General features: G+C 41.1%; 1 protein-coding gene across 6 annotated transcripts in view; it reads right to left on the bottom strand.

The window, feature by feature from the left end:
- PTPN5 (protein tyrosine phosphatase non-receptor type 5) overlaps positions 1-27414 on the bottom strand; it is a 77416-nt gene that overhangs the window by 36821 nt on the left and 13181 nt on the right. For all 6 annotated transcript variants that reach the window (XM_032113140.1, XM_032113141.1, XM_032113139.1 and 3 more), the window contains exon 2: positions 17991-18101. In XM_032113140.1, coding sequence (XP_031969031.1) covers positions 17991-18090 — 100 coding nt within the window. In that variant the 5' untranslated portion in view covers positions 18091-18101. The remainder of the gene's footprint in view (positions 1-17990; positions 18102-27414) is intronic.

Genomic DNA, 27414 nt, shown 5'->3' with positions numbered 1-27414 from the left:
TCATGATGGTCGCATGTGGTGAGAATTTATAGGAATGGACCACAGTGTGGAAGCATCACAAAGTATGAACATGCCAGCAATACCTCACATCCATCAAGATTATCAGCATTTCAGACCAGAGTCTTAAGTCCATTTATGTCTTCTGCATCTTCAGATGTCCAAATGCAACTGCCTACTGAAATCTCAGCCTCTAATTTCCATCTAACTGCTAGGGAGAACTGCTACTGATGAAAGAGCAGTAGATGAAAGCACACTACTGTGATAGGTCTCAAGTACACTGCTTCTTTTGACGTGCACCTCAACTGTACATGCAGGACACAGCCCTTGGCAACGTAGTTCACAGATCTGGTCAAGACCTTGTTAAATACACACATTATAAGACATCCTGATCGCAGGCAAGTCCAGGTGTTGGAAAGACACATCAAAGCTGAATGAGCTGCCTCAGAGTGCACATGAACAAGAGGCAGCTTGTGCTAGAGGGTAAAAAGCCTGTCTATCCAAAGAATGGGGCTTTAGGAGAAAGGTATTGGCTAAGAAAACATTCTCTTTTTTGGTTGCCACTGCAGCATGACAAGGATGGAAACTGAATATTTAGCTTTCTTTTGGCCTGCAGTGGTATGGAAAGAAGGGGGTAAGAGGAAGGGGACCTCTCATACTTGCATGACAAGCATAACTTGTGTACTTAGGTTCTTCACTCTGCAGACTCAAACTTCTACCAAACTTCTTCATGAACAGCAACCTAATTTATTAAGTACTAAACATGACAGGAGCTGCATCATTACTGTTTACAGACAGATAAAATTCACCACCAAGGAAAGTCTGTTTCTTCTTGATTCTGTCTGCACTCCTGACTCATCTGATAAGTTATGTTGAAAATTTACACTAAAGATATAATGATCTGTGTTGAAAACTGGGGATGCTATTTGCTGTTACCCTAAGAATGCATCTCTCTCTCTCTCTAGCTCCTCCATTATTAATTTTTTTGACCTTTCTGATCATGACAACTGCTACTTTGCTTGATCCCTGACCCGCTCTGTTTACAAGAGTTCAATGAATTCATGTTTTCCAAATGGCTGAGTAAAACGCTGCTCAGGAGGAGAGCATCTAGGCCTCAAAAGTATCCAGATTAAAAGTTGCAAATTAAAACATCCCCAGATGCACCCCAGAACTACCTATTACTGACTGACTGGAGATGGAGGGGATTTACAACTATGTAATTGCCTCAGTACTTTCAATTCCACTCTGGATAAAGTCCAAGTTCTAGGTGCCAAGAGCTTGTGGTTGGTAGATCTTACATTTGTAATGCAAAACCACATCGAGAGCTACTTCAGAAAGTATCAGACAGCTTAATTCAAACACTAGCAACAAGCCAGGCAGATTCATGGGTCCCACTACATTTACCACTAAACACTGCAAGGCACCAAAGCAACCCTAAAATCACTTTGGTATCTAACTGGAAGCCAGTTAGATCCATCCTGTGGTCCTCTGTAGGACTGCAGACTGCAACTGCAGACATCAGACTCCTCTCTGTAACAGAATTTAAAGAAATAAGCCTGACATACCACCAATCTAAGTAAGAGGTCCAAGAAACTGGAGCTACCCTCTCTGACACATTAGGGAGGAATGGAAGATTCTTCACCAAGACTTGGCCTACACACCAGCAACGCAGGTGTCAGTCTCCTATGTTACTTAATCTGAGATGAATTTCAGCTTACAACTTCTAATGCTCTTAGTTTGCACTAAGTTTATTTACCCCAGTCTGTAAGAACAAGCTGAGCCAGGCAAGAGGCTGTGTGGGGAACAACTGAAATTTCTAACATTCAAGGATTCTATTCGGGAAAGCTGAATATTTTTGCTAGAAAGATCACACTGGAAATACCTGTGTTTCATTCACTCTGATTCATGGGTTGATATGCCCATCAATTCAGCTGCTCACAGCTCTCCAGAGACATTGTTTCAGGCTCTCTGAGATTCAAGAGAACACCACCTCATGCTTGTTTTTTTTGTGTGTGCGTGTTGGGGAAATTCAGTGACAATGATGCACACTATAGCTTTAAAATCGAGATTTTAGTAAGTACAGCCACTGATTTAAAATGTCTACCATTCTCTTGATTAGTCTATAGAGAAAAATCTACTTCGGTCCTCCATTCTCAAAGACAAACAGAATTGGTAATAAAATACCACAACTTTTTGCATCACTACAAAACTCCTTACGAAGGCTCTGCAATGGTCCCTCCCTAATCCTGAACAAGAAAGTTAATTTATCCTTGTGTGACAGAGGATAACCCACAAATACCAACTTTCCTTTGCACTTACTTGTGCATGAGTGGCATGTAGCATGGGGAAAGCCAGCAACCTCCTTCTGGGGAAGGCAAGCATTCTCTGTGGAGTTCTTTGATGGTGCAGAGAGGAAAAGGGGTGTCACCTACTCACCAGGAAAAGTACTGTAGACTTGCACTTCCCAAGCTCAGCTGGTGGAGTCTGGCTGCCACTTATGCCAAACTCCAATTACCAAAAGGGACAGACGCATCAAGAGAGAAAGAAAGGAAAGGGTAAAGTCATGCAGAATATCTGTGAGCGAGGCATGCAGAGAACTGAGGTCTACGTATTTCTAGCTGATGCTTCGCCCCTTTCACTGGCAACATTTCTAACAAACTTGAAGAAGAAACTTTCCTCTTTACTTGAAATAAGTTCTGCTGAAAATAACACGCAGTGCCTTTGCCATGCTGGGGGGCTGCACAGCTCCATCCGTAAAGGGCCTCTTCTCATCTCTGAGGGAACAGCAACCTGATGCCAGAGTGCGCAAGGAGAATAGTTGCCTTTCCACTCAGCAGCTCCCTGCTGAACTGCTGAGTCACATGTTTTCTCTGCATTCATTTCACACTGCTCCCACTCAGTCCACCTGCCACTTCATCTGGGATGGGTGGGAGGAGAGAAAGAGAGGTGAAGGCAGAAAAAATGTTCGTGTTCACCCAGGACCATTATTATGATACCGCGGGGTCACATATAAAAGCAAGCCTGCAAGCTGCTAGAGAGGGATGGAGAAGAGAAATATCAGACTGCAAGACAAGCTGCCTCCCCCTCTTCTTCAACAGGAGGAGACTGGCCATCACATAAGTTGCAAACCTCATCTGATTCCCAATCGGTCAATGATGTTAAGCGCTTGCTGGTAAGTTCTGTGAATCTCAGGCTACGGACAAGGCTCGTTGCTGTGATTTAGAAGAGCCTTCAAGTTGCTGTGATTTTTTCAACAGTCCAACAGCTACTGTGTTGTAATTGTCTGGCTGCCACAGGGAAGTGCCACAATGATAAGTGAAAATATCATCTGGATAGATTCCAGTTCCTAAGGGCATCTTCAGCTGAGTTGCTGCAGTGGAAATGTCTACCAGCTCCAACTTTCATCATTAAAGAAGATGAAGAGGAAATCCTAGCCATTTTATTGCAGGTTCCATAACGCTCAAGCCTAACAGGATCCATCTCCTACTACCTGTTAAATTCTTGTACAGAAAAGGGACTCTATTATCAACGGTGGGAAACATGTTTATCACGGTTACAGAGGGTCCAGATTACCCTTAGGATGGGCTGTACACATGGAAATAAACATTTAATTAAATTACCACAGTAGTATTTTTTCTGTGATTAGAATTCTGGGACAGTACATTTTATAAGTCATGAAAAAAGAAAATGCCCAGAAGTTTCCTAATTTATTAAATCAATTTCTGAAAAACTGCTTTTGAAACTAACTTTCAGACTATATGAGGACAACTGTGATTAATTTTCAGACTAATGTTTAACCCACAGCTACTGTTAGCAGAAAAACTGAGGGCTTGTTATGAGCTAAATAAGGATTTTGTTTTATTAAACCAAATTAATGATTCAAAAAAGAAGCCTGTTTTTCCCTGTGAGAAGGAATCTGTTCTTAGTTAATGTCTTACTTAGTTAATAGTCTTACTTTTTAGTGACTCTAGTACAAATCTCTGCAAATGTGCTTGCACTCTACAGATCTGAAATGCAAAGACAAAATCCAGTCTCAGAGGGTGAAGTGATACAGCATTAAAATGCCTTTCTATATCAACTTCCACTCCCCACCCCACAGAGTAGCTCACTGTGGTGTTGTTCAAGAAGTAGTTCAGGAAAAAAATGATAACTGCAGAGGAAAAGAAACATGGGAAAGAAAAAAGCAAAACTCACAATCTTCTCAAATTCCCCTGCCTCCATAGAGTCTTTTTTGTTCCAAATAATCAAAAGATTTGCAAAACACAATTTTAAAAGACAGGATGCTGGCCTACAAAGTCATCCCCTGGAGGGGGAAGGATGCAGCCTGACACCAGAGATTTTGTTTTACTGAAGGGTGGGTCTGGGGGACTTCATTTGATCTGTCACCAACCCCTTCCTTTCTGGAAGAAACCAAATGTTCCAGACAGCATTCCTCTCATACTAGGTTCCTACATACTGGTATTGGCTGCTTTACAATATACCTAACCCACCTAGTAGGAGAAGGTAATTTACCTGATCCTCACACCAAATCTCTAATCCACAACAGCTCATATGAAACAGACCTGCAAGGGAAAAGCAGCTCAGGATACCTCAGTTGACACCACTCTGAATTAGGTGTGAGCCTCACTCAGATGGGAGCAAGAAGAAAAAAATCCTCAGGCCCTCTGCTCTGGAAAGACAGCAAAGAGGAACTGCTAGGAGCCATCAGAAGCAGTAAGGGACTGTCAGATAAAGCAACCATATGGGAAGTATATGGGAGCTACTGTACCATCTGCAGGGTCTGGCAGGGTCTGACTGCCAGGGTCCTACACTCAATATAAACTGCTATGTCTCTACTAACAATGGGGAAGTTGCTCTTAATTCCCAATACAAGACTAGTTATGCCCTTGTCCACATCTAAATCATACTCCCACTACTAAATCAAATGCACAAATGGTTTATTCTTAATGGCTCTCCTAATGCTTACAGGTCTTAAACACAAGATGTGTTGTTGGGCAGTGTCATTTTTCCTTTTTCTCCTGTGAAACATCAAGTTAAATGAAATGCCATTTCTCAGGGCAGCTAGGGCCCCTCGAGGAGAGTTTGCTTCAAAATAAAATATTAAATATGGTGTCAAATTACAGCTCTTAAGCGAATGCAGACCCTCAGAGGGCAGAGACACTGAATATTAACTTCTATCACACCCACACATAATTAGCAATTGCACTCTTTCAATCAGGGCTCAATTCAAAGCTGCTTTGGTTTGATTTTGTCTTTTCTCCTTTCCTCTTAACCCTCTTACAGAAGGTCCATCCGATTACCACTGAATATTAGATACAATTTAAATTTTTCTTTTCATTAAAGAATAGATTTCTTTGTTATGCTGTTTTCTTCACTGAACATTTTCAAGTGCCTGGTGATAATTCGGGAGCTGCCTTGAGCTTTTATAAACAGACTACAAGTTCACTTCCAGTGGAGTTGGTTGTCCCAAATTAATCCCAGGCTGCAAATTCCCTTTAGCACTGAAAATGGAAATCCACAAAGCAGCTCTGTAATTCCACAGTTCAAGAGATAAAGGCCTAGACTGCCCATGCACAGGCCACACAGGCAGGGAGAACTGTCAGCAGCACAGTGATGCAGATCGAAGTGTACAGGTTTGAACTCTCTGAAACAGGATAACCAACTCTCCGCTCCCAAACCTTAATAATAATTTTTGTGCCTTTACACTTTAGCTATAGGATATACTTAAATGTCCCTGAGTGCATAATCAAAAAATGGCAATAATTTACAACCAGACAAACAGCCTCTTCAATAAAAGAGTGACTCTGACAATTAAAAGAAACAAACACATTCTGGTATCACACACTTTTGGAAGTGTTTACTATTCATACCACTATAATCTGAATTGGTGTTGTCACACTGCTATTGTTGGGAAAAAAACAAAAGGCATATTTCTTTTGTTAAATTAATAACTTCTACAGTCATAATGCTAATACCACTGTGTGTTTCTAATGTCTCCCCAGTGACTGGCCTGGCATTCTGTAGGTATTAGATCTGCTCTCATGAATGAATGGGTTTGCACCTTGAAGCAGAGGGGTGATTTGTTGGCTTCCTGCCAGGTTCAAATGGGAACATTTTGATGTCATTCATTTGGGGATAGCCTGCTTTACTAAGTGACTCAAATCTTATGCCCTGGAGCCTTCACAAAAAAACATTTAGGAAAGCCACTATCACATTCATTTCAAAGACAGTAAATTATATCAAGACCAGTCTCAACAATCATCTTCAGCCACAAACCTGATACATGCCCCAAGGGTATTATGCCAAGTATAAGCATTTTGCTTTCTTTCATGCATTTAAAAAGGCCATGCTTGCACTGCTCGGCTTCCTCAGAAAGCAATAGTATCCTTCAGACCCTCTAATTTAGGCTTTGAAATAAACACTTGTAGAGATAAGGGTGTGGACATCCATAGACAAGATCAATTTTATCTCTGTCTTAGAGCCCTATTTCCATCCAGGGCTACACCATTATGGGCCCTAATGGAAATCCTGAACAATTAAATATCATTGTTTCCAGTTCAGTGCTCTGCTACCTCTCTAACTGCAGTCCCTTCATGTTAGAGGCATGCTTAGATTACTGAAATGTCACAAGTATAAGAGTTTCAAGCTCTCCTTCTCCCTAGCTATCCACACAGGTGCATAAAAAGTGAACAATGCAAGTAAAAAGTGGTAACAGTCCTGCTTTTTAGTCTGTCTGGGTTCCTATACTGTGCTCATCAACATGGATACACAGCCTTAAATAGTAAACTAAAAAAGATGCAACAGCTTGCCTTCTCATCCTCTTCCCAGGGAGGGAACATGCACTGAGCAATGTTTTGTCTAGACAGATAAGCAGACATGCACAAGTTGTTACGGCTCTCTGTTGGAGAAGGTGACACAAAAAAAGCACACACTGGTGATGAGCTTTGCAATTATTCCGGGAGGATTTTGCATCACTTGTCTGCAGCCATGAGCTTCACTCTACAAAACAACCCGAAGAAACAAACCTCTCATGCTCACATGTATCCCAAGGCTCCACTCCACCTCACACCACACAGCCTCAGGCTGAGTTACCGTGGCAGGAGCTGACATTAATCAACAGGTCCCCACAGTGGTAAGCAAACACCATTTTGGATCCTGCATAAGCAGAGAATTTCTACTTCTAGCTCCAGAATGGGGTCACAGATAGATTTTCATTGTGTACTCCAGATAATGCTGCAGAAATGATGATGATCTGGGGTGGCATGGAAGCAGGCAGCGGTGCACTTGCATCTGTGGGAGGCACACCTCAAAACCTCCCATTGCTTCAGGTATAAAAGGTCTCATAGTATGTCCTATTCTGAGGATGAAAAGACAGTGATTTACCTCCTCAACTATGCAACACGAATTGGGACTATTCAAAAACATTGTCTCATCAGGTCTTGATTGAAGCATTTCTTTCTTTTCAGAAGCTCCTGATTTCATAACATTTATAATTCAGGTCACCACAAAGGCACCAAACATATTCTTATGGACTCCTAGCTGCCCCACAGTTTTGTATCCATGTTGAAACATGCTGTGTACATAACATATTTTGGAATATGAGTAGTCAATTCCTTCCCTTAGGATGCTCTTTATGAGGTGTGGGTGACAGTATGTGTCAATGGGAAGCAAGACTTCATCCACAGAGCTGTATTTCTGCTATGCTATCCAGAACACTTCATCTGCCTTAACAGGAGATGCCAAATGCCTCAGATCAAGTCTCCTCCCACACTTGACTTCAATATGAAGAATAAAGTACTGAGTAATCTTGTAAATCTCATTCTTAGCTTCTGAAGACCAGTGTGGCACTTTCAAACCATCCCACCTCTGTCTTCCTCCACATTACTTCAAGATTCTACTAAAAGAATTTTTTTTGCTTGCACCCCTCATCGCCCAATGCCAATTATGTACAACAAACCTGCTTGGTACTTTCCTGAAGGGTTTGTGTGGCAAGGCTTTGGTAGCAGGGTGTGGGGGGCTATGAGGATGGCTTCTTTGAGAAGCTTCCCCACGTCTGACAGTTCTAGTGCCAGCCAGCTGGCCAAGGCCAAGCACATCAGATGGTAGGAATGCCACTGGGATAATCTGTTTAAGAAGGAGAATAAAGTTGTGGCACAGAAGTAAATGTGGCCAGAGAAGAAAGGAGTGAGAATATGTGAAAGAAACAGCCCTGCAGACACCCGGATAAGTGCAGGAGGGGCAGTAGGTGCTTCAGGCACCAGAGCTGGGATTCCCCTGCAGCCCATGGAGGAGCAAAGATCTACCTGCAGCCTCTGGAGGACCCCATGCCAGAGCAGGTAGATGCCCAAAAGAAGGTTGTGACTCTGTGGTAAGCCCATGCTGGAGCAGGTTCCTGGCAGGGGGACCTGCAGACTTGGGAAGAGAGGAGCCTGTGCTGGAGCACCCCGTTCCTGAGGAAACACATCCGCTGGAAAGAACCCACACTGGAGCAGTTTGTGAAGGACTACAGCCCGTGCAAAGGACTCACGTTGGAGAAGTTAACGGAGGACTGCCTCCCATGAGAGGGAACCCATGATGGAGAAGGGGAAGAACTCTTTTTCCTAAGGAGGAAGCAGTGGCAGAAAAACCATGTGATGAACTGACCATAATCCCCATTCTCCATCTCCCTGAATCATTGAGAGAGAAGAGGTAGAGAATAAGGAATGAAGTTAAGACCAAGGAAGGAAGGGTAGGAGGAAGGTGTTTTTAAGATTTGTTTTACTTATCATTATCCTGCTCTGATTTTGATTGGCAATAAATTCAACTAATTTCCCTGAGTTTTGCATGTGACAGTAACTGGTGAGTGATCTGTCCTGGTCCTTAACTCATGAGCCGTTTGTTGTATTTTCTCTCCCTTACCCAGTTCAGAGGGGGGTGACAGAGCGGCTTTGGTGGGTGCCCGGCCTCCAGCAAAGGTCAAACCACCACAGTAGCATTAATTATACTGGGAAGATCATAAAAAGAATGGACAAGAGCTACATTTTACCCATGGCCCAGGTAGAAGCCCTGTGATCTACTTCCGATATGCTGAGCAGAGACACAAAAAGACAAAAGAGGAAACAGGGCAGTATCAAGTCCTATTTTTGAGGGGTAACTCAAAACATCATAGTTCATCCTTTCATCTCCGCAGATCTTGAAATGACCTTATCAGCTGAACAGACAATAGCATCCCCAAATCCATATGTGCATCCAATAGGAGTAGCACTTTAGTAGCATGTAAAAAAACCCCTAAAGAACAAAGGAAGCTTCACCTTAGAGCTGTTGCAAAAGTGTTCTTCCGTACAGAAAAATAACACATGCTCTTCACTGTGCTGGCAAAGGACATTCAGAACCTATCAGTACCAGTGAGCACACAGGATGCTAAATGGGGCCATTTTGAGAACGCCTGCACAAACCTGACAGAAAGAAAAATGACCTATTCTGAAAAATAGATCTGTATTTATCTTTGTCTCCCACAGAAGGCATTCAAAATGGAAGGCATTTAGTGTCTTTCAGGAGTGCCATCCCTCTTATCAAAAGGCTGCAAAATTGGTCAGATGAAACTTTTACCCGTTTCAGCAGGAATGTTGCCTGTGCAAGGAAGTTGGGGCCAAGACTTACAGTCTAACCAGCTTCCCTTCGGTTTCTGTAAGACATCTCTTTGACATACTCAGAGGGAAGGTAAAGGCATTCAAACTGTGAAAGACTCTGCAAAGCAGCTGCTTTGGACTGTCATTTGAAGGTCAGTCTCCAACACACAGTATTTATTTTCCTATTGTCAAACAACCTGAGCAGAAGGGACTTTTAACAGAATATGTTAGTTAATTGAATCTGGAACATTAATAGGTTTTTCACAACACTGTAGCATTTTTTTCTATGAAAAGCAATGAAAAAATGGTTCTATTTAAAAGTGGCAATAGCTGTAGTCTTTGAACATATGCTTAATGAATAAATCTGTTAGGAAAAAACCCTTGTGTGTATTGGAGGGGGGTAGTATGTTTGTTCTCACTTAAAGCGTGCCATGATGACAATCATCAACAGCAAATGGCATCTATTGTTGGGACTAAAAAAAATTTCATTTGGCCATTTAATTTCAGGTGAAATAGCTCTTTTCTTTTAAATAACACATTCTTTTAGCTAAGCAGTTGAGTTGAAAATAAAGCAATAGCAGATCCATGTCATTAAGGACACCTGATAAGCTCTTTGGGAGGTGCAAAGAGCCATAACACAGTAATATCCAGGCAGCTTACTGCCACATCATGGGGTGCAGCACACAGAAAGCCAACAGCCTACAGGGAAGAGGAATTCAGATCCCAGGGGGAGAACAGCCTAACAACCCAGTGCTACCACATATTGCAGTGGTGGGCGCGATCCCAAGGATGAAATTATATAGGATACAGCAAAACACAGGAACTGAGCAGAATAGACTCTGCAAAGCTTACATGACAACCAGAAACCTGTGATGAAAAACACATGAGAACAAACTGAACCTACTGCATTGCCATTTGCATGAGCAGGTGGATAAATCTAATAAGCTGGAAGATTTGTTTGTGAAATTAAAATGCCAATTCCATACACTGGGAAGCGTGAAAAATATCCACAGTCAAGCCAGAGCTGTCTGGGTATTTTTAAAGGAAGCTTGACAGATGTTGTGAAAATGTACTGCAAAAGAGTCAAACCTGTCAGTATTTACTCAACTCTTCTGTTGAAGAACTCCACGTTCCTCTCATGGAGCGCCCAAATCTCTCCTTTCTCCACTTAAACTGAGAGTTTAAGCTCCTCAGTTCCACTCTGAACGCTCCAGAGGAAGGTTCACAGAGGCAGATTCCCCTTCCCATTATTTTTTTAATAACATGCTTGACTATGACTCTCTTTTGACAACCCAGCCAGATCTCAGTTGGAAGGCTCACTTTGTGGGGAAAGAGCCATGGGGAACTCCCAAGTTACATTCAATCAAATCTCCCGGTGCAACACACTGCAGCTGGAAATCTAACAAATCTAATGGGTGACACCATACCATGATCACCTCTTCTTTGACAACTCCTCTCAGGTAGCAGGGTGGGGACACCCCTCCAGCCAAGCACAAGCCAATGCCTGCTCTCCATCAGTTTTTTAAAATTCTCAATCCTTGCAGTCCCTCCTCTCTCCTTTTAGAGTTTTTCTTGTGAAGATGCAGAGCAGGCCCAGATCTTAACAAAGATCAGACACCATGTGTAGGCGGAAAGAGATAAGAAGATTCACAAACAAAGCAAGTCTTAGGTTCCCAAGACTTCTTTCCCAAGAGAGAACAGTGATACAATGAAGAAAACCTTCCACCATTAAAACCTCCAATTCTTGAGATTGGTATTCCGCAACTACTCACCCCTTAATGCTATCCTTACTGAAATATTTTCTTTGTTGAGGTTTCTTGCATTTCCCTGATGCCATGATCATTTTTTGCGTTTTCTTTTATACCCCTTTTATATCTTTTTATAATTTCTGTATTCTTAGTGTTTTTTAGCCTATATTCTTACATGTATTTTGTCAAGCTAGGAGACTAAACATCTTAGAAGCCTCGTAGTTAGGGATCAGAAAGCCCCAGACCCCAAGGTCTTCTCCAGAACACATTTTGTAAACTAAGATAAAACCATCCAGGGGAAGGTTCCTTAGGGAGTGGGGCTCACTCGAGCCTCTCCCTGGGGAATCTTTGATAGATATGCTAATTAGTAAGACCTATAATGTTATACCAGATCTATTGGGGGGTGCATTGCGGTGTGCACTGGGGTGCATTCCACCTGGACGTGTGCACCTAAGGATCATGAAAATAAATACAGAGGTAAAACCCCTTTTTCCCTTCTAACCGTGTTTAATTCTTGATTTTAAGACCAGGAAAAGGCATCATCCCCATGGTGATGTCACTAGCAGGCACAAGGAAAGCATGAAACCTCAATCAGCAAACTAGTAGTAGGCAGAGGTCAAGAAACCATGATTTCCAGAGACAGTAGAGGTTTGAGATACAGTGACAACATCAGACTTCCAAAGGGTGGTTTGCTTCAGCTGAAAGAAGTTTATAAAACTGTTGCAGACAGACCACATAACACATCAGCAAGGTTCTGCTCTCAAAAATGACTAGTTGTCTTACCTGGCTGATTTTCAGCTAATTTCAGCTATGATATTAGTTTGTCTACTCATTAATCAGTTAGTCCACCAAAACAAACAGTGACCACGAGCTGTGCATATAATTCATTATGTAACAACATGTCCAGTTCAAAATACTGCACTGTTTTGGATCTCACATCCCTGAAACAGGCTCTTCAGTATTTTTGACTTATATAATGTGTGTTCTGTGGCATTAAACTGGGTCCCACAAAACCACTCATCATTTAAGCTAGACAAGGGACTAACAGTAGCAAGCGGAGAATGGAGTAGATAAAATACAGACGACAAAAGAAGGTGTATGTTTGGGAATAATGGAAAGGAGAATATCCGATAAAAGAGGAAAGAAGAAAAATAAATACAAGGCCATAGAAGAGAGGCCCACAGGAGGAGGAGGAGGAGTGTGAAAAGTCTGACAGAAGGACTGAGTGGAGACTAAAAACAGCATCTGGCAGTAGCTCAAATCAAACAAGGTAGCATATGCAAGAAGTACAGCATACTGAAAACTTCCTTCCTCTTGGGTATTAAATAACCTCAGAATTAGACAGAGAGTCTTCCCTTCCTTTCCTCTGAAATATCTTGCTCTAAACTCTGAAACAGAAAAAAAATCTATTTAAACTTTATGGTGATTGCCATTTCCCAATTACAACTGTGAGCTCTTACTGAAAATTTTCAGACATAAGGCTGCAGAAATCAGACACGGATTTTGATTCATTTTTCTAGTGGGAAACATGATGGTGGGTATCTCATGCCTAACAGACTTAGGGCATCAAGAAGCCAGATTTTCAAAAGCCCCAATCCCCCTAGACAGAGCCCGAGTTCTGCTGAAATAACTCTAATTTTTCTTCAAAAGATGGGCCTAAGTTTCATTGTCAAAGGCAGCTTAAAAATATGGATTACATTTCACGCTGACAGTGAGACAATACCGTGCAGTTGTTTTTGAAACTGAGACTGACATGGTTTTCAAACTGCTGCCTACCATGTGCTTTTGCTTCCTTTAATTGTGTCTGTGAATACAGCACACAAATGTGTCTGTTGTCACTCACAATTAAGAAAATACAGGTACAGTTGTGAGAACATCAAATACTACAAACTGGGCAGTGTGAGGACAGCCCAGCTCTCCAAATATTACACTGCAAGTGATGTTGATGGTATTTGCACCTGCACAAAACCTGAGAAAGTCCCACATGGGGAAGGGTTACAGTGCTGGCCAGCGCCTAATAGAGCTTCAATTCTGTCAGCTCTCACTGGGGTGGAACATGGCCTTACAGGCAGATGTGCCAAGCCAAGCAATGCAACTTCAAGGAATATCCCCCCACGCCCCACCTGTTTTCTGTCATGGTGCATAGGCTGCCACATCTACATCTGACTGCACAGCAGGAACAAACTACAACCACAGTCCTCCATCCTGTGACCATCTGGAGCTGGAATTTGCTGTTGCTCTCCTCAGGTCCATATGCCCATATTTCCTTCACCAGAACACAGGAAAACAAAGACAAAAAGTTGATGCCATCCAGACTTCATTCTCACAAAGAGCATGGGGTCAAATTCACCTTCTGTGACAGCCCCTATTGCTGAAGAAAAAGCTTAAAAGGTAGGAGCTACACACAGAGAGGCTTGAATAACAAGGAGAGAACTGTCCTAATATGAATTGTGAAAGAAGGATTGACAGAACAGCCCTGAATAACCTTGGAGGGGAGTGACAGCCCAGAGATACTATTTTGCTGCTTGTGTGGTAGTGGAGATACAGAAGAATGTACTTTTACCTTGGATTTGGGATCCCAATCTCCATAGGGACTGACAGAAACTGTTTTAAAAACCCCAAACTCTGTGGTCTACCTTTGAAATACAGCTGCCTACCTGCTAGAGGTCCTGAATCTTTCTGTATTAAGTATGCCCCAATGTCCTGTCAGTGTATGTTCATGATTCTCTATACATCTTTAAACTTTTCAAGTGATATTCTTGTATTAAGGTTCAAAGACTGAAACCCAGGAACATATCAGCAACTGATTCTGTTATCTTTTCATGCAGTATGCTCGAAAGGTATCAAAAAACTCCAACTTTACCTGGAACTTCATTGGAAAGCAAATAATCAGTTCCCTTAAATGCCTCATGAAATCCCAGTCTGAATAACAGAGTATTATCTGTGGTATTCACCAATAAGATGTCCTTGATATTGTGACTGCTGTGCTGGGCTAATGGAGCTGGCAGAGGAGTAAACATACATCAGGGGACACCATTAACAGGGCCAAGCCTTCAAATTACAAATGCCAGTTTACCAATTACCTTTACTTGGTGTGAAGCAAGATAACCATTTTATGCACAGCACAGAAGGAGAATGAAGAGCATCAGGTCAACTCACCACCTGTCCAGCTTGATAAAGGATCAAGTGTAAGAAGAATTAACAGGAAAAAAACCCAAAAACCTAAGAACTTATCCAGCCCTTAATAAAGATATGATAATACTGAAAGAAACTGTATTAGAACTAAATCAATAAGGACCATAGAACTAAAACTGGCACATGATAATTTACCAAATAGATGCTTGTCAAAAAGAATAGACTGAATTTTAATTTAACTCTTTATTGAAATCAGGGTCCCTGATAGATTCCTGTAGATAGTGTACCTTGGCACTGCAAACTGCCTCACCCTCATCATCTCTCAGATTCTTAAATGCCATTAAGACATGAACCAAGATTCTAATCAGTTTAATTTTCTACAGTATTTTGTGTACACACTGCAGAATAAACTTGCTTTAATAAAGGTTTAACTGAAAGGCTTCAACTTCAAACTGTCAACCCAAGTGCACACTCCTTCAAAAATAGCATTTTAATTTTGCTCATCTCCACAGACTCATGTGACCTCTTTTATCTGTATCCTGTTCTCCACCCTCACAAGAGCAGCTCTTGGCTCTGTGGTGCAGCTACAGCAAAACTTTTCAAGCCTCCAGAAACACCATCCAGTTTCATTTCACTCTCTATGTTTTTTGCTTCATGCGCTGTGTTGGACGTGAGCATGTGAACATGAGGCAGTTCTGTGAAATAAATAGACTTCTGGTTACTTAAAATGACCATTATTCAATCAAGTCCATCATTTTATGGTTTCACCATCCCTATTAATTGGCTGGCATAAACATATCCTAACAGTTTCCCAAGGAATTTTTCAGAATTTGAATCTGCCCTCCAACCTACCCTAATCAAACCACACCTTAGAAGTTTTTCATTAGCTCCTATGCCCTGCAATGAAAGCAGTATTTTCTCTGTATGACTGTTATTGATTGCTCAACTTAAGCACTACAACACTGAAGACCTTTGGACACATTCTACACAGCATTTTATGCAATACTGAAGTTTATTATTGTCTTTGTGACAGCTGAACAGAATGATATCTTTTTCTTTGCCAAATTTGAAACATGGACGGGTCTACAGTCCTATGCCAATGCCTGGAGAATGACTTTTACTTCAAATATTCATTGGAGCATCTTTCATCACATTAAAGACATGGATTTGAATTTTATACACCTGAGCCTTTCCTGAAATTAGCACTACTGATACTTTCTAAGTGCCTTTGCCTCTTGTGCCACAACCAGCCTGTTCAGCTACCTCAGACTGAGGCCTTTCCAGAGTACTTTTCAGCAAGCACACTTGCCAGGGGTAGCCTATAGACACAGAATTTCTTCCAGGGTACTTCAGCAATGCTTCCATGATGGCTCTATCAAGTTAACATGAAGGCAAGTGTGTGACCTTCAGCTCACATTCAGTTGGAAAGTTTTAGCACAGTCTTTTTGTTGGAACTATTCCACTTTGATGTCACATGATAAATGATTGTCGATCTTTTCTTTCTCCCCTCCCACACCAGGTTTTTCCGGGCTAAGCTTTTCTGCAAGGCAGAACTACCCACGCCTTATTTTGCAATGAAAACAAAACTGCTTGAAAAACTTCCCTTTGTATTGCCCACATATAAAGTGCAAGCCAGGAATCACTGCTGGATTAAAGACCTTTTCGATGAACAACCTGCAGGCTCTGTGCATGAACACGGGGTATTTTGGCCTCGAGATGAGAGAAGGGCAGTGTCAAAGCCTAAGCAAAGACACAAGGGAAAAAGTGAAGTCCCTTATAAACCAGGAAGGGGGAAAAGAATTAACAAAAGCATTATTATTCTACCAGAACCATTCACACATTTCGCCCCAAAAGCAGCCATATTGGTGGACAGGAAATAGAAATTGAAATGTGAAAGATCTCTGAATATACTCAGTAGCCCTAAGAACCATATACTGGATTTATAGCACATACATTTTTTCTTTTTAGCTATCCAGCTAAAAACAGAGGGGTTGTGGTTTCTGTGTTGGTGGGTGGAACCAATTTACTTTAACTCCATATTTTAACTATGTTTTACTACGAGTTTCAGTGAGGGGATAAATTTGATGAACATGGCAAAATGACTTCTGAATTCATTATTTTGTATAACCAGCAGAATGGTGCTCACATCTGGCTTTGAAATAAATATAGTCTGTGATGATAAGGGTCAGATAACATAAAATATCATGCTTTTATTTATGCCAAACTATCAAAAATAACTCCTTTGAGGCAAAATGTGTGTTTGCCATTTATTGTATGTTTGTACATGTCCTGACACAATGAGGCTTGCAATTATTCGGCACAACTACCCACCACATCAACAAAAAATTAAATAACATTAATGTTTCATGGCCTAGATTCAACACTGGCCTCAAAGGATCTGGACAATGTTGTAAAAAACACCAAAATGTGTAACACTAACATGGCTCCCTGAGCTTACAGAAAAGACAGCACCTCCCTTCTGCCATCAAATGAGTGGCAGGCATTGATTTTCAGCTGTCCAAAGCTGACCACTTATATCTAATCTGTAAAGATGATGGGAATGCCCAGAAAAAATAACTGTAGGTTACCTGAAGTTTTTCAGGATTCCTACATAAATAAGATTACAGCTCATAAAGGGCTTTTTACCAGTAAATTATACAGCATGTGGAATGAACTCCTTCGCCTTACAGCTTATTTGCATACAGAACATGTTTTTGCCCTTCAAATACCCCCTAATAAAGGTTTTCAGCATCCTCTTTTTGCAAGCTGGGCCTCCTTTGCAGCATGTTGTTGATATCAAAGGCCCACCCACGTCAGATGCATTGGCTCCTCCAGCATAAAAACAACCACAAACTGCAACAGTCTGCAAGAAGCTACCAAAGGCCAGGCCAAGTGCAGCATCAACTGCAACCAGTAAATAAATCAGGTAACCAAAAAAGCCAAAAAAGGTTTATCTACACTGGATGCATGCTCCAAGAGCCCTCACTATGCAGACAGGAGACACTTTCCTGTAAGAGACAGAGTATGTTTAGGAACAAGTCCAGAATGACTTGGAAACACCCACTTCCTCGATGATTAAAAAGAAAAATCATCATTCCTCAATGATTAAACAAAGCTAACTTACTTACTGTTTACCACAAATCAATTAAAAAGAAAAACCCACTTGAGACAGCTATGGATTGGATTTAAAAGGACTTCCTCAGGAGCTTGTTGGAGACAAAGGCTCAATCCTTTAGGCTTCCTTAGAAATCCAAGCTAGTCACAGACATCAAGCAGGCAATGGAGGTAAAATAGACTCTGAATGATGTAAGAACCACAACTAGGTTAAAATATATACTCCATCATGAAAAGATGTAGCAAAAACTACCTGCCATGCTCACTGGGCTTTGCAAAACACTTAAAACCTGAAAATTAGGACAAGTTCTGGAAGAGTGTATGGAGGTATTTTTCATCTGTACTGAAGTGACAGTATGATATATCTTATCTTCCTTGTCTTACTTACCATCTGACTTGCACTCAGCCCTTTCAGTCACATAGTAACTTGGTTCCAATGCCTGCTCCAGGACAGATGGTCCTCTGGGATTATCATTTACGTCCTTCATGCACTAGAATCCTGAAAAATAAAGGGAGAATCTAAGCTTTAACACTATCAGATGTCTAAGAACTATTCAGGGCTTTTACACACAGTTCTTCTTGACAATAAATTCTGAAAGACCGTGACAAGCTGCTCAACCATAAAGAAAGTGTCGACCCACTGATGTGTGGGGTGATGTGAAACATGGCAAGGAAATGAAGTATATTGCCATATTATTATTGATGAACTTGCTTTTGCTTATTACCTGCATAAAGGAACTGGAATCTACCAGAAGTCTTCCAGATATCTGAACGGTTTGTACCATAACATCTTTTAATATTTAAGGAAAAGGAGGTGATCCATGAACTAAACTCCCTTAGGAGCCATCTGCAGCATACAGAAAAAGCCTTCAGCGGAAATCATAATGCCCCTTTTCACTAAAATCTCAGAGAGGGCTTAAAGGTCTGAATACAAGACAAAACCCCTTATTTGTGAAGGACTGCTGAATGTGTCATACCTATCACACAGTGGCAATAACTGAACACTTAATTTGGGAACAGCCCGTCATAACCTCAGAGACCATGTGCCCAACATGCCACTCAAAGCATGGCAAAAACATGGGCAAAGAGGATCATGCAGGCACGTGGAAAGACATTCACCCCTAACAAACTGCAAGGACCTTTTCCTCCTTCACACATTCAGCTAAGGGAGGTGCCAGGGATGCCTTTTTTTGTCCAGATTATGAAGTACTCTGCCTTCATATCTTATGTGATTTGTGATCTACATCTAAAGGACCTTGCACTGTGAACATCAGGCCAGTTCATTCACAGCCTCTTCCCAAGTCCACAGAGACAAATAGAACTCTTTATATTGATGCCAATACACTGTGCCCCACAAACACAATCAAGAAGTCTCCTGAAGAACACGAGTTTAAAGGGCTAAACTCTGCAAGTGCCCTCTCCTACAGAGGTACTGCTGAAATCTTGGCTAGAAAATGATCTTTCTGAACAGGCTAATAAATCCAGGACTATTTAGATATGCAGACTTTACCTCTGTCACCGGGACATGAGATGATCACTGCATAGAGAGAAGCACATATGTATGTAACAGAAAAACATATTTAAAAGCAAGCCACATTCTTAGAAGACACTAGGATATAAGAAGACAGCATCCAGGTAAAAGCAAAACAGCACAATAATGTGTGAGGCACTCCTCAAAAAATCATCTCATCCAATATAACACATCTTAGCACTAAGCAATCCTCTGCTACCCAGGACAAGGGATTATTAAGGAATGAAACTGGCTGGAAAGGCCTGGATACATGTCTCTTTCCCTTAGAGTAGTACAAACATAGTAGATAAGTCCAAGAATAAGAATTACTGTCTGTATACAGAGTGTGTCTCAAAACCTAATCCAAAGTTATTCGTAAAACCAGAAAAAATAAGAATACGTCATACAGATGGTATTTATACTTTTATAGCCGCTTAGAAACACCTCTCCCTCCTTCCCAGGAAAATATGACAACCAATTCTTTACAGCTAGATGTTTTTATTAAGTTCATTTTCTGATGAGATTTCTTCAGACCAGGCTCAAAACCAGAAAAGATGTCTTGCAGGCAAGCCCTGAAGAAAGTCAACCTTCTTTTACAGAGCAAGTGCTGCTCAAAGCAACTAACAAACACCATAAAAAGATGGTGTGGATAGTTCTGAGTCTACCATCAGCACCCCCACTGCCCCTCAAACTTGTCAATGACATAATTGCCAGTTGTGTGCAACAGCTCCCAAGAAACAGGCGTCGCAATGCAGTCATGTCACTCCAGAACAGCAATGAGGTGCAGAACCAAGGAGTAACTGGATTTCGTAAGGGACTGCCACAGGATAAAAGGAATTGGTGTCTTTTGGCTCACTATTGAAGGCCAAATTATATCCCCAAACTGCACCAAGTGATCTAACAAAGGATGTTGTACTTCTCTATACAGATCTTTTGTCTTGACACGAAGGGCTCTGGTATCTGAACAGGTTGCCCCAGCAAGCAAAGCTTATTACTTCTGTTAAGTGGAAGTGTAATTAACTCTGCACGCTCTCAGTCCAATGCAAGCAAAAGACAAGAGCTAAAATTCAAGCCAGAAGTGGTTCACACTTTTGAAAAAGTAGACTTAGAATGTTTACATAGGGTTACTGTGGTTCAGCTGACACAAGGTAACCTGATCGCACCTAGCTTTTAGCACAGAGCTGGTTACAATGACAGTAGCCCCAAATGCTTTCTTTGACCTCCCTTAGTGTCTACAGCTCATCACAATATTCAAATGCTGGTATAAAACTGTTTTCTTTACACACAGTGAGCAAAGAACTTGGTATCACAACATTTCCAGAGAGGCCAAATGAATAAGAATTAATGCTGAAGCTCTATACTCTTCTATAAAGAGAGAGTGGCCTCTTCTTAAACTATGTTCTACTGTTGTAGACTGCATTCAGTGCAGATGCTTTGCCAGACTCCACACTTTATTCCTTTCTTTACACTGCCTCCAAACTCAAGCATTCCTCCTCTACTCCCTCTTTCCCCATCATGTAATTTAGGGGCAGGTGTAGTTTTACATTGTTGAAAGAAATACCCATCTATTGCCTAATATGCCCCATCTTTCTGTCTCTCCAACAGCAGATATTTTTCAAAGGAAAATGCCACTAAAGCAAGACAGGAATCACTCCTGCCTCTGAAAATGCATAAAGGCTTATTCTCAATTAACTTACACCTTGCAGTTATTATCAGTGCAAAAATGATGTGAAAACAATGCTAAGATTTGGCAGCATTTTACACCTACTGTACACTGATGAATGAACACTGATGAAGACATAATTCTATTTGCCCTTGACCACAAGGAAAACCTTCAAGGCCAATTAGTTTTACAGAAAGGAACTCACATTAAACAATAAAGGCAATACAACTGCATGACCTTCCTTTCAAAACTCCGTTGTGTCCTTTGTTATTCTGGGATGAGCAGCTAAAACCAGAGTTAGAGGACTACTCACTCGTGCAAAAGTGCCAGCAAAACCAGGCTCCAAGTTAAAAGAAGATTTTGGCACCTAACTTTGAGCTGTGTGAAACCCCTAGAGGATGTGTCTCAGAGGACTGAGAAGCAATTGCCCAATTTCTGGTAGCAAATACTCAGAAGCACATTCAGACTACTTCATGGAAGCAAGAGTGACTTTATCTTGTGATATGCACGAGGAAAATCCCATGTTTTTAAGCTACCACGTTAATTTTTGCTGGAAACAATGACATGGTCTGCCCAGACGCAAGTAAAAATTGTACACACAATTATCTGTATACATACCCTGGCTCTGACAGGATAACAAAGCAGTTTAATGTGCAGGAGCATCATCACAGAACAGTAATGTACACAAAATGATAAAATGGTTTATTGCTACTGATAATTTTCTCCCTCTTCTGGGAAGGACATAGCATCTATTCCAAAGCACACATCATTCAGGCAATCCGTAGTGATGCTGTAAGATGTTCCCTCACTCCATCCACAACCCCCAATCAGACAAGACTATTTGCCCAAAATGAGACTACATGGAGCCACACACTCTCCTTTTGTCCTTACATTCCCTTTTCTCTCTTGAGAACGGACAAACCGGGAGACAGGGCTAAGACTCCAGGGGCAGAGGAACAGAAACACGTTATTAAAAGAAGTGTGCACATAAGCAATTTCTGTCTTGGGATCTGAACACCAAGTTTAATTAACCACCTGGGTAGAGAGCACAGCTTATATAATGCAGACTATCTGTCGACTGCCATCCCAGTCATTCCACACAACCCCTTCTAACTGCTAGTCCACGTAAGAGCAATTTTTTACTGGCAAAACCAACATAACTGGGATGAGGGATCTGGATGCCAACTTGGAGAGACATCAAGAAAGAAGAAACAGGTTTTTAAAACAGAGTAAATATTATCCAGACTACTACATAGCTCTGTAAGGGAAATAGGGCTTTGTTCCTTCTCAAAAATTAGTTTTTCATCAGACATTCACTCAGTGCTAAATAGATACTGACAGATTCTGCCACTGTCCATGAGAACGTGTCCTGGAAAACATCTGAGGACTTCAGCTCTTCTCTACCTGTACTCCGGAAGTCTGCTTTCTGCAATACTGTATACTTAGGAGATGTCAATAATAAGCATGATAAACATGAAGAATTTTTAGCTCTGGGAACAACAGAGGTCTGTTCATTGAACGCCAGATCAGCTAGTTGTGAGGCCACAGAACTGTAACTTGGTGGTTTGAGAGTCTGTCTTTGGTTTCCTGTTTCTCCATTTTTTAAAGATTCAGCTCAAGAGACTGCCTACCATTCTGTGGTTGTAGAGTTCTTATCTCAGAGGATCCTTAATATTTCTTGGGGAATTTAAATAAGTCCACCTTATTGAACAGTTGAGGTTCACTTTGTGTTGCATTTAGCATGACCTAACCTTACACTGCTGCAGAAAGAGAGGGGTTTGCTTCATCCTGTTCAGTTTCCTCTACTGCATCCTATCCCCCAGTCTTAGCTATCTATGCAGCAACAAGGCTGCTGCTTCAGCTTGCAGAACTGACAGAAAACTAATTAATTGGGTGGGGTGTGGAATAGTCATCACTGAGGGAATGAAAAGGGGGCCCTCTTCAGTGGAAGCTCACTGCTAGATTAAATGCTAAAGTGAACTGCACTCTGCTTACAGGGATTTACAGGACTTCCCTGGGGGTTCAGCTCATTGTACATCCACATGTACATTGTAAAACTAAGGCTAAGCAAGTATCAACTCCTTTGTTACAGCATAATGATTTTTGTGAACACCTCCCACCAGTTTTACCCAAAAAAGAGTAATCAAAACTCAATCAGGGCAAAAATATTAATAAAAATTCAATACAAACCCAAACATTAAATACAAAACTTTAAAACAATATTCCCACTGCAAAAAAAAATATTCTCCCTTTCTTTAAAAAGCTATTTTCTAGCCACTAAATAAAGGTAAACTCAGAAAATTACACATGATATGCACAGCCATCCTAGAGAGCATTTATAGCAGTTACTTGAAATTCTGATGTCACTCACAACAGATATATCAGCCGGTAGTTCTAAAAACTTGATCGTATATTAAAAGCTATGACCAATATTGTTTTCTGTGCATAGAGATAAACATCCTGCTCAAAGATCTGAACTCCTATTTAAAAACAAAACCAAACATTAAGAATAAAAAGCAGCTGGTGTGGTTCTGAGACACATATTGGCTGCATTGCATATTCCCTGCCTACACTGGCAGTGTGGGAGCTGTTAGTCATCTAATGCGCATATTTGCTTGGCACGGTGCCTTTACTTTTGCATGCAGGAGAGAAAGATGATCACCCATTTATCGTATCCTTACATCTTCACTGCGTGCTCATCAGCCAGCATGACCAGGCCCTCCCAGTTCAAACTGCAGGCTGTTGGGAGGCAGTGTTCAAAGTGAAGCCCAAGGTCTGGGAGGTTGTTAAGCACATTTGTAAAGAAAAGGGCAACTTTTAAATTCATGCTGTTTAGGCATGTTCTCTGTTAGGACCTAACATGTTTATTTAAGAATAAGGACCTTTTATTAAATAGAGGCCTAATTTAGTTTTGTTTTCAACCCTGCCACAGATCCTTTTACTATTTTCAAGGGCATTAGAGGTTCTCAAGTTGGTTTGCTTTAACTGTCCTGCTCTGCCTCCATTCCGGAGGGGTCTGGAACAGAACCTAAATTTAGTTTTCAAGTAAGGCTGTCATAAAACTCCATCACCCAGACTACAGCAGGATCAGACACACCCCATCCTTTTGGAAACCCAATTTCATTTAAGCCCTACAAAACACATACAAGAAAAGTGTGTTTTTTAGTGTAGTGTTGATGGTGTAATCTGAAGAGTAAGGGTGCCTCAAAGTTGTCAGACTTTGAAGGAATAGCTCCAGGCATTTCCCTCCCGATGTCCTTAAATACTGCAAACTGGTATTTTACCATGAGATACTTCATGTTACAGCCTCCTTTGTATAGAATTAACAGAGCACCAAAGCACCTGCTTTCTGACATACAAGGGAAGAAGTGTTTTGAGTGGAGGTAGCTCAATGCCACTGCTTGGATATCTCAGTGGTGAAACCACACTGACTACTGCGCTTATGCCAAGGAGAAGTCTCACACTGCTCCACTCCACTGTAGAAACTGGCAAGGCCAGCCTTCAAGGCTAATCTGGGAGTACCTTGCAAGACCTCTCTAAACCCCTCGCTTATTCTAATTGCCTTCCGCAATATGGGCTGCCATGCCCTGGCTGGTTTGACCCAAATCTGCACAAGTTTAGATTCCTGAGGACTGCAGTGTACTGCAGTTACTTTGTTGGTGTAACGTCTGCTGACTGCACTCGAGTGTTCGTATCTAGCTGAAGGGAACAGCTTTTGACAAGCAGGAGTTCAGAACAGGTAAGATCTGGTCTGATCTAGTGGAGCTCTGTCTTTAAATTTGATGACAGTAAGAAGAAATATGTGGGAAGCATCCACAATAATCAACCATCTCAAGTTAATTAGCAATTAATTTAGTGAGCCACTAAAGTCTAGCGAAGATGAATCCTGGGAGATTCTGGTCACAGTTTCCCTGATGTAAATCTAGATTAACTCCTAGAGAGCACATCAATCTCCATGACAGTTACTTCAGATTTACACCCAGCTACTCTGAATTTGTGCACTTGTTTTCACAGCCGTGTGGGAGATCTGTCTCAACACAAATCAGCTCTGCTCTCATGCAGATTCTGCAAGGTACACAGAGTTACAGTTCTGTAAAAATCCAACCTTGATGAAACAGGAAAATTAAATTCTCCACTGGTGAAACCTAAGCCTCCCATATAACAGACGAAAACTCTGCTACAGAGCCTGCCACTACAAGTGGTCACAATAGCTTCCTTAGCTCTCAGTCTTCACACAGAAAGGATAATTCCCTCTCACTGGATGTCACAAAGCTCAACAGCAAGCATCAAAATTACTACATTCTTTTGCCGAGGACTATTAAGAATATCAGATCCACAGAGTCAGTTTTGAGTCCAGTCTTGCAACCCCAGCAAAATCCATACAATCTTTCAAGGTCATCTTTCTAAGAGGCCACAGAGAGCTTCTGGCCATTGGCACTGACACTTGTGATGCAGACCGCAGTTGCATCAGAGAAATTCGATATGAAAACGAGATATTATCCAGCCACATGGCCTGTCACCCTTTTACTAGTTTTACTCAGTTCTGCATCCACCTCTCTGCACAGCCACAACTTTCCCCTTTCTTTATCCATACATTAACCACTGATATAATGCCCCTTCTCACCCACATGAACCTCAATCCTAGTGGTACAGCCCTGGTCTTGGAATTCTAAGCAGATTCAGAGAAGGTGTATGCCTGCCTGTGTGCTTCCAGGTGAGCCAGAGTACAGATCACAAAAGTAACAAAGAGCAGAGGTGCATCACAGGCAACATACAAATGCAGGTACTTGAACTTGAATTCAGCATACGTCCAGAGAGCTCGTCAAATGGTTTGTGGAAACACGGAGAGATACTTAGAGGCACTTTCGCTAGATGGTTTAGGATCACATTAAGAACTTGTATCAAACTCATTCACGTGGGGATTTTATTTCTTTAAAAGGGACAGTTGTTTTTAGAGTGAAGCATTTTAAATGACCCACTAACTCATTTACTCTCTCTTAAAAAACCAAAGATTTTTATAAGAAATATTGGTTCTCACTTAAGCATTTAAATTAAGTGACTGGAAAGTATTTGACAAGAAACAAGCTGAAAACAAAGTGATAATTTTTAAGGGGGGTTGATCTTATAAAAGCTGATATTTTATCTAAGCAATTCTACACAAAATAATTTCTTCTACACAGGCCACTTTGGGTCTTACAGCTGGAGCTCCCCAAAACTATGTAACATTTATAAATTTTCCTACAGATACAAGTTATGTCACAGTATAAAAGGGTGAGTATTTAAACAATAACTATTCCAGACTGACTATGCCCATATATGAAGTTATGTAGAAAGTTGTTACACAAAAATGCTCTATGGACAGTGTGTAAATACTGCTGAACACTGCAGCATGCCACAATAAAAACAATCCAACACTTTAATGTGATGAATCAAAATAATCTCCCCTCCAGATGTAACAGGAACTTAGTAAATCCCATAGCACTCTACAATTCTTATCTCAACCTCCATAAAGTTATTGGAAAGAAATAAAGCTAGAATTACATACAAGTCTCAGGTGCCTTTCCTGAACTTAACTGAACTTCACCAATAGGTGAGATAGGAATTCAACTGCTTACAGATGGCTGGGCATAAATATCCTTCTTAATTTCTAGAAAAGTAAGTGGACTCAAAGAAATCTTTCTTTGTACTATTTCTCAAAGATCGCACCAGCTGACTCATCCTCCTGCCTAAAGTACAACATGAAAGTAAAGCAAAGCAAAAGAGAATTTCTCAAATTATCAGAACCAAAATTGCTTTCTATAGTAGCAGGAGATAGACTAAAAACAAAATTGGATGCCAATTCACAAACTGCCATTAAATTTCCAGGAAGCCAATCCACCAAGGAACATACTGCACCCTAGAGAGTCCTTAATGAATAGTGACACATTTGTAATAGGCTAGTTAAGGTTTTGCCAGCCTTTAGGTTTTAAATCCCTCCTATGTTAGCAAAACAAACCTGGAACATACTGAAAAATTATACCGAGGGTTCCAGTCCAGGAAGAGTGACTCTGGGAGGGAGGTGGGGAGAAAGTGTTAGTACCACAGTAGAATGGATTTCTACTGTTTTAATTTTAAAAATTAAAAAAAAAAAAATTTGGAAAAAAGGAGAAGCTTTGAACCATTGCAAGTTACAAAGGCAGAGAACATTTTGGCAGGCATTTAAGGCTGAATCCTGCAGGTAGTAAGTGCCCTTGAGTCTAATCTCAGTGGGACACGAGTTGACAGCATCCCTCCAAAGAATGAAGGATCCCCAGTGTCTGAGTACACATTTACATCCATGGGTCTTAAAGCACAAAGCTGTTTCTGTGGTCTGGATCACTGTCCATCTATATTTTCTCTGTTATTCTTGGATTAAAGAGCTTGATCTTTCTTGAATCACAGGGCTGATGACGTTTGCAGTCCAGAGCCTGGAAGATAAGCCCTATAAACTTGCAAACATGATGAAATATACAGCACATATAAGAGCTTTATGCACTGAATATAATTTGCGTTAGATGGAGCATTATTCTCCCCTTGATGTTTATATGGGGAGTATTTCACGGTATCTTGGCATTGTTTTTTTAACTAGAAGCTATATAGCATCTAATTTGGAGCCCCTAC

The sequence above is a fragment of the Corvus moneduloides genome, chromosome 6 (assembly GCF_009650955.1).
Source record: "Corvus moneduloides isolate bCorMon1 chromosome 6, bCorMon1.pri, whole genome shotgun sequence".
NCBI classification, from domain to species: domain Eukaryota; kingdom Metazoa; phylum Chordata; class Aves; order Passeriformes; family Corvidae; genus Corvus; species Corvus moneduloides.
This window is presented reverse-complemented; position numbering and strand designations above follow the sequence as displayed.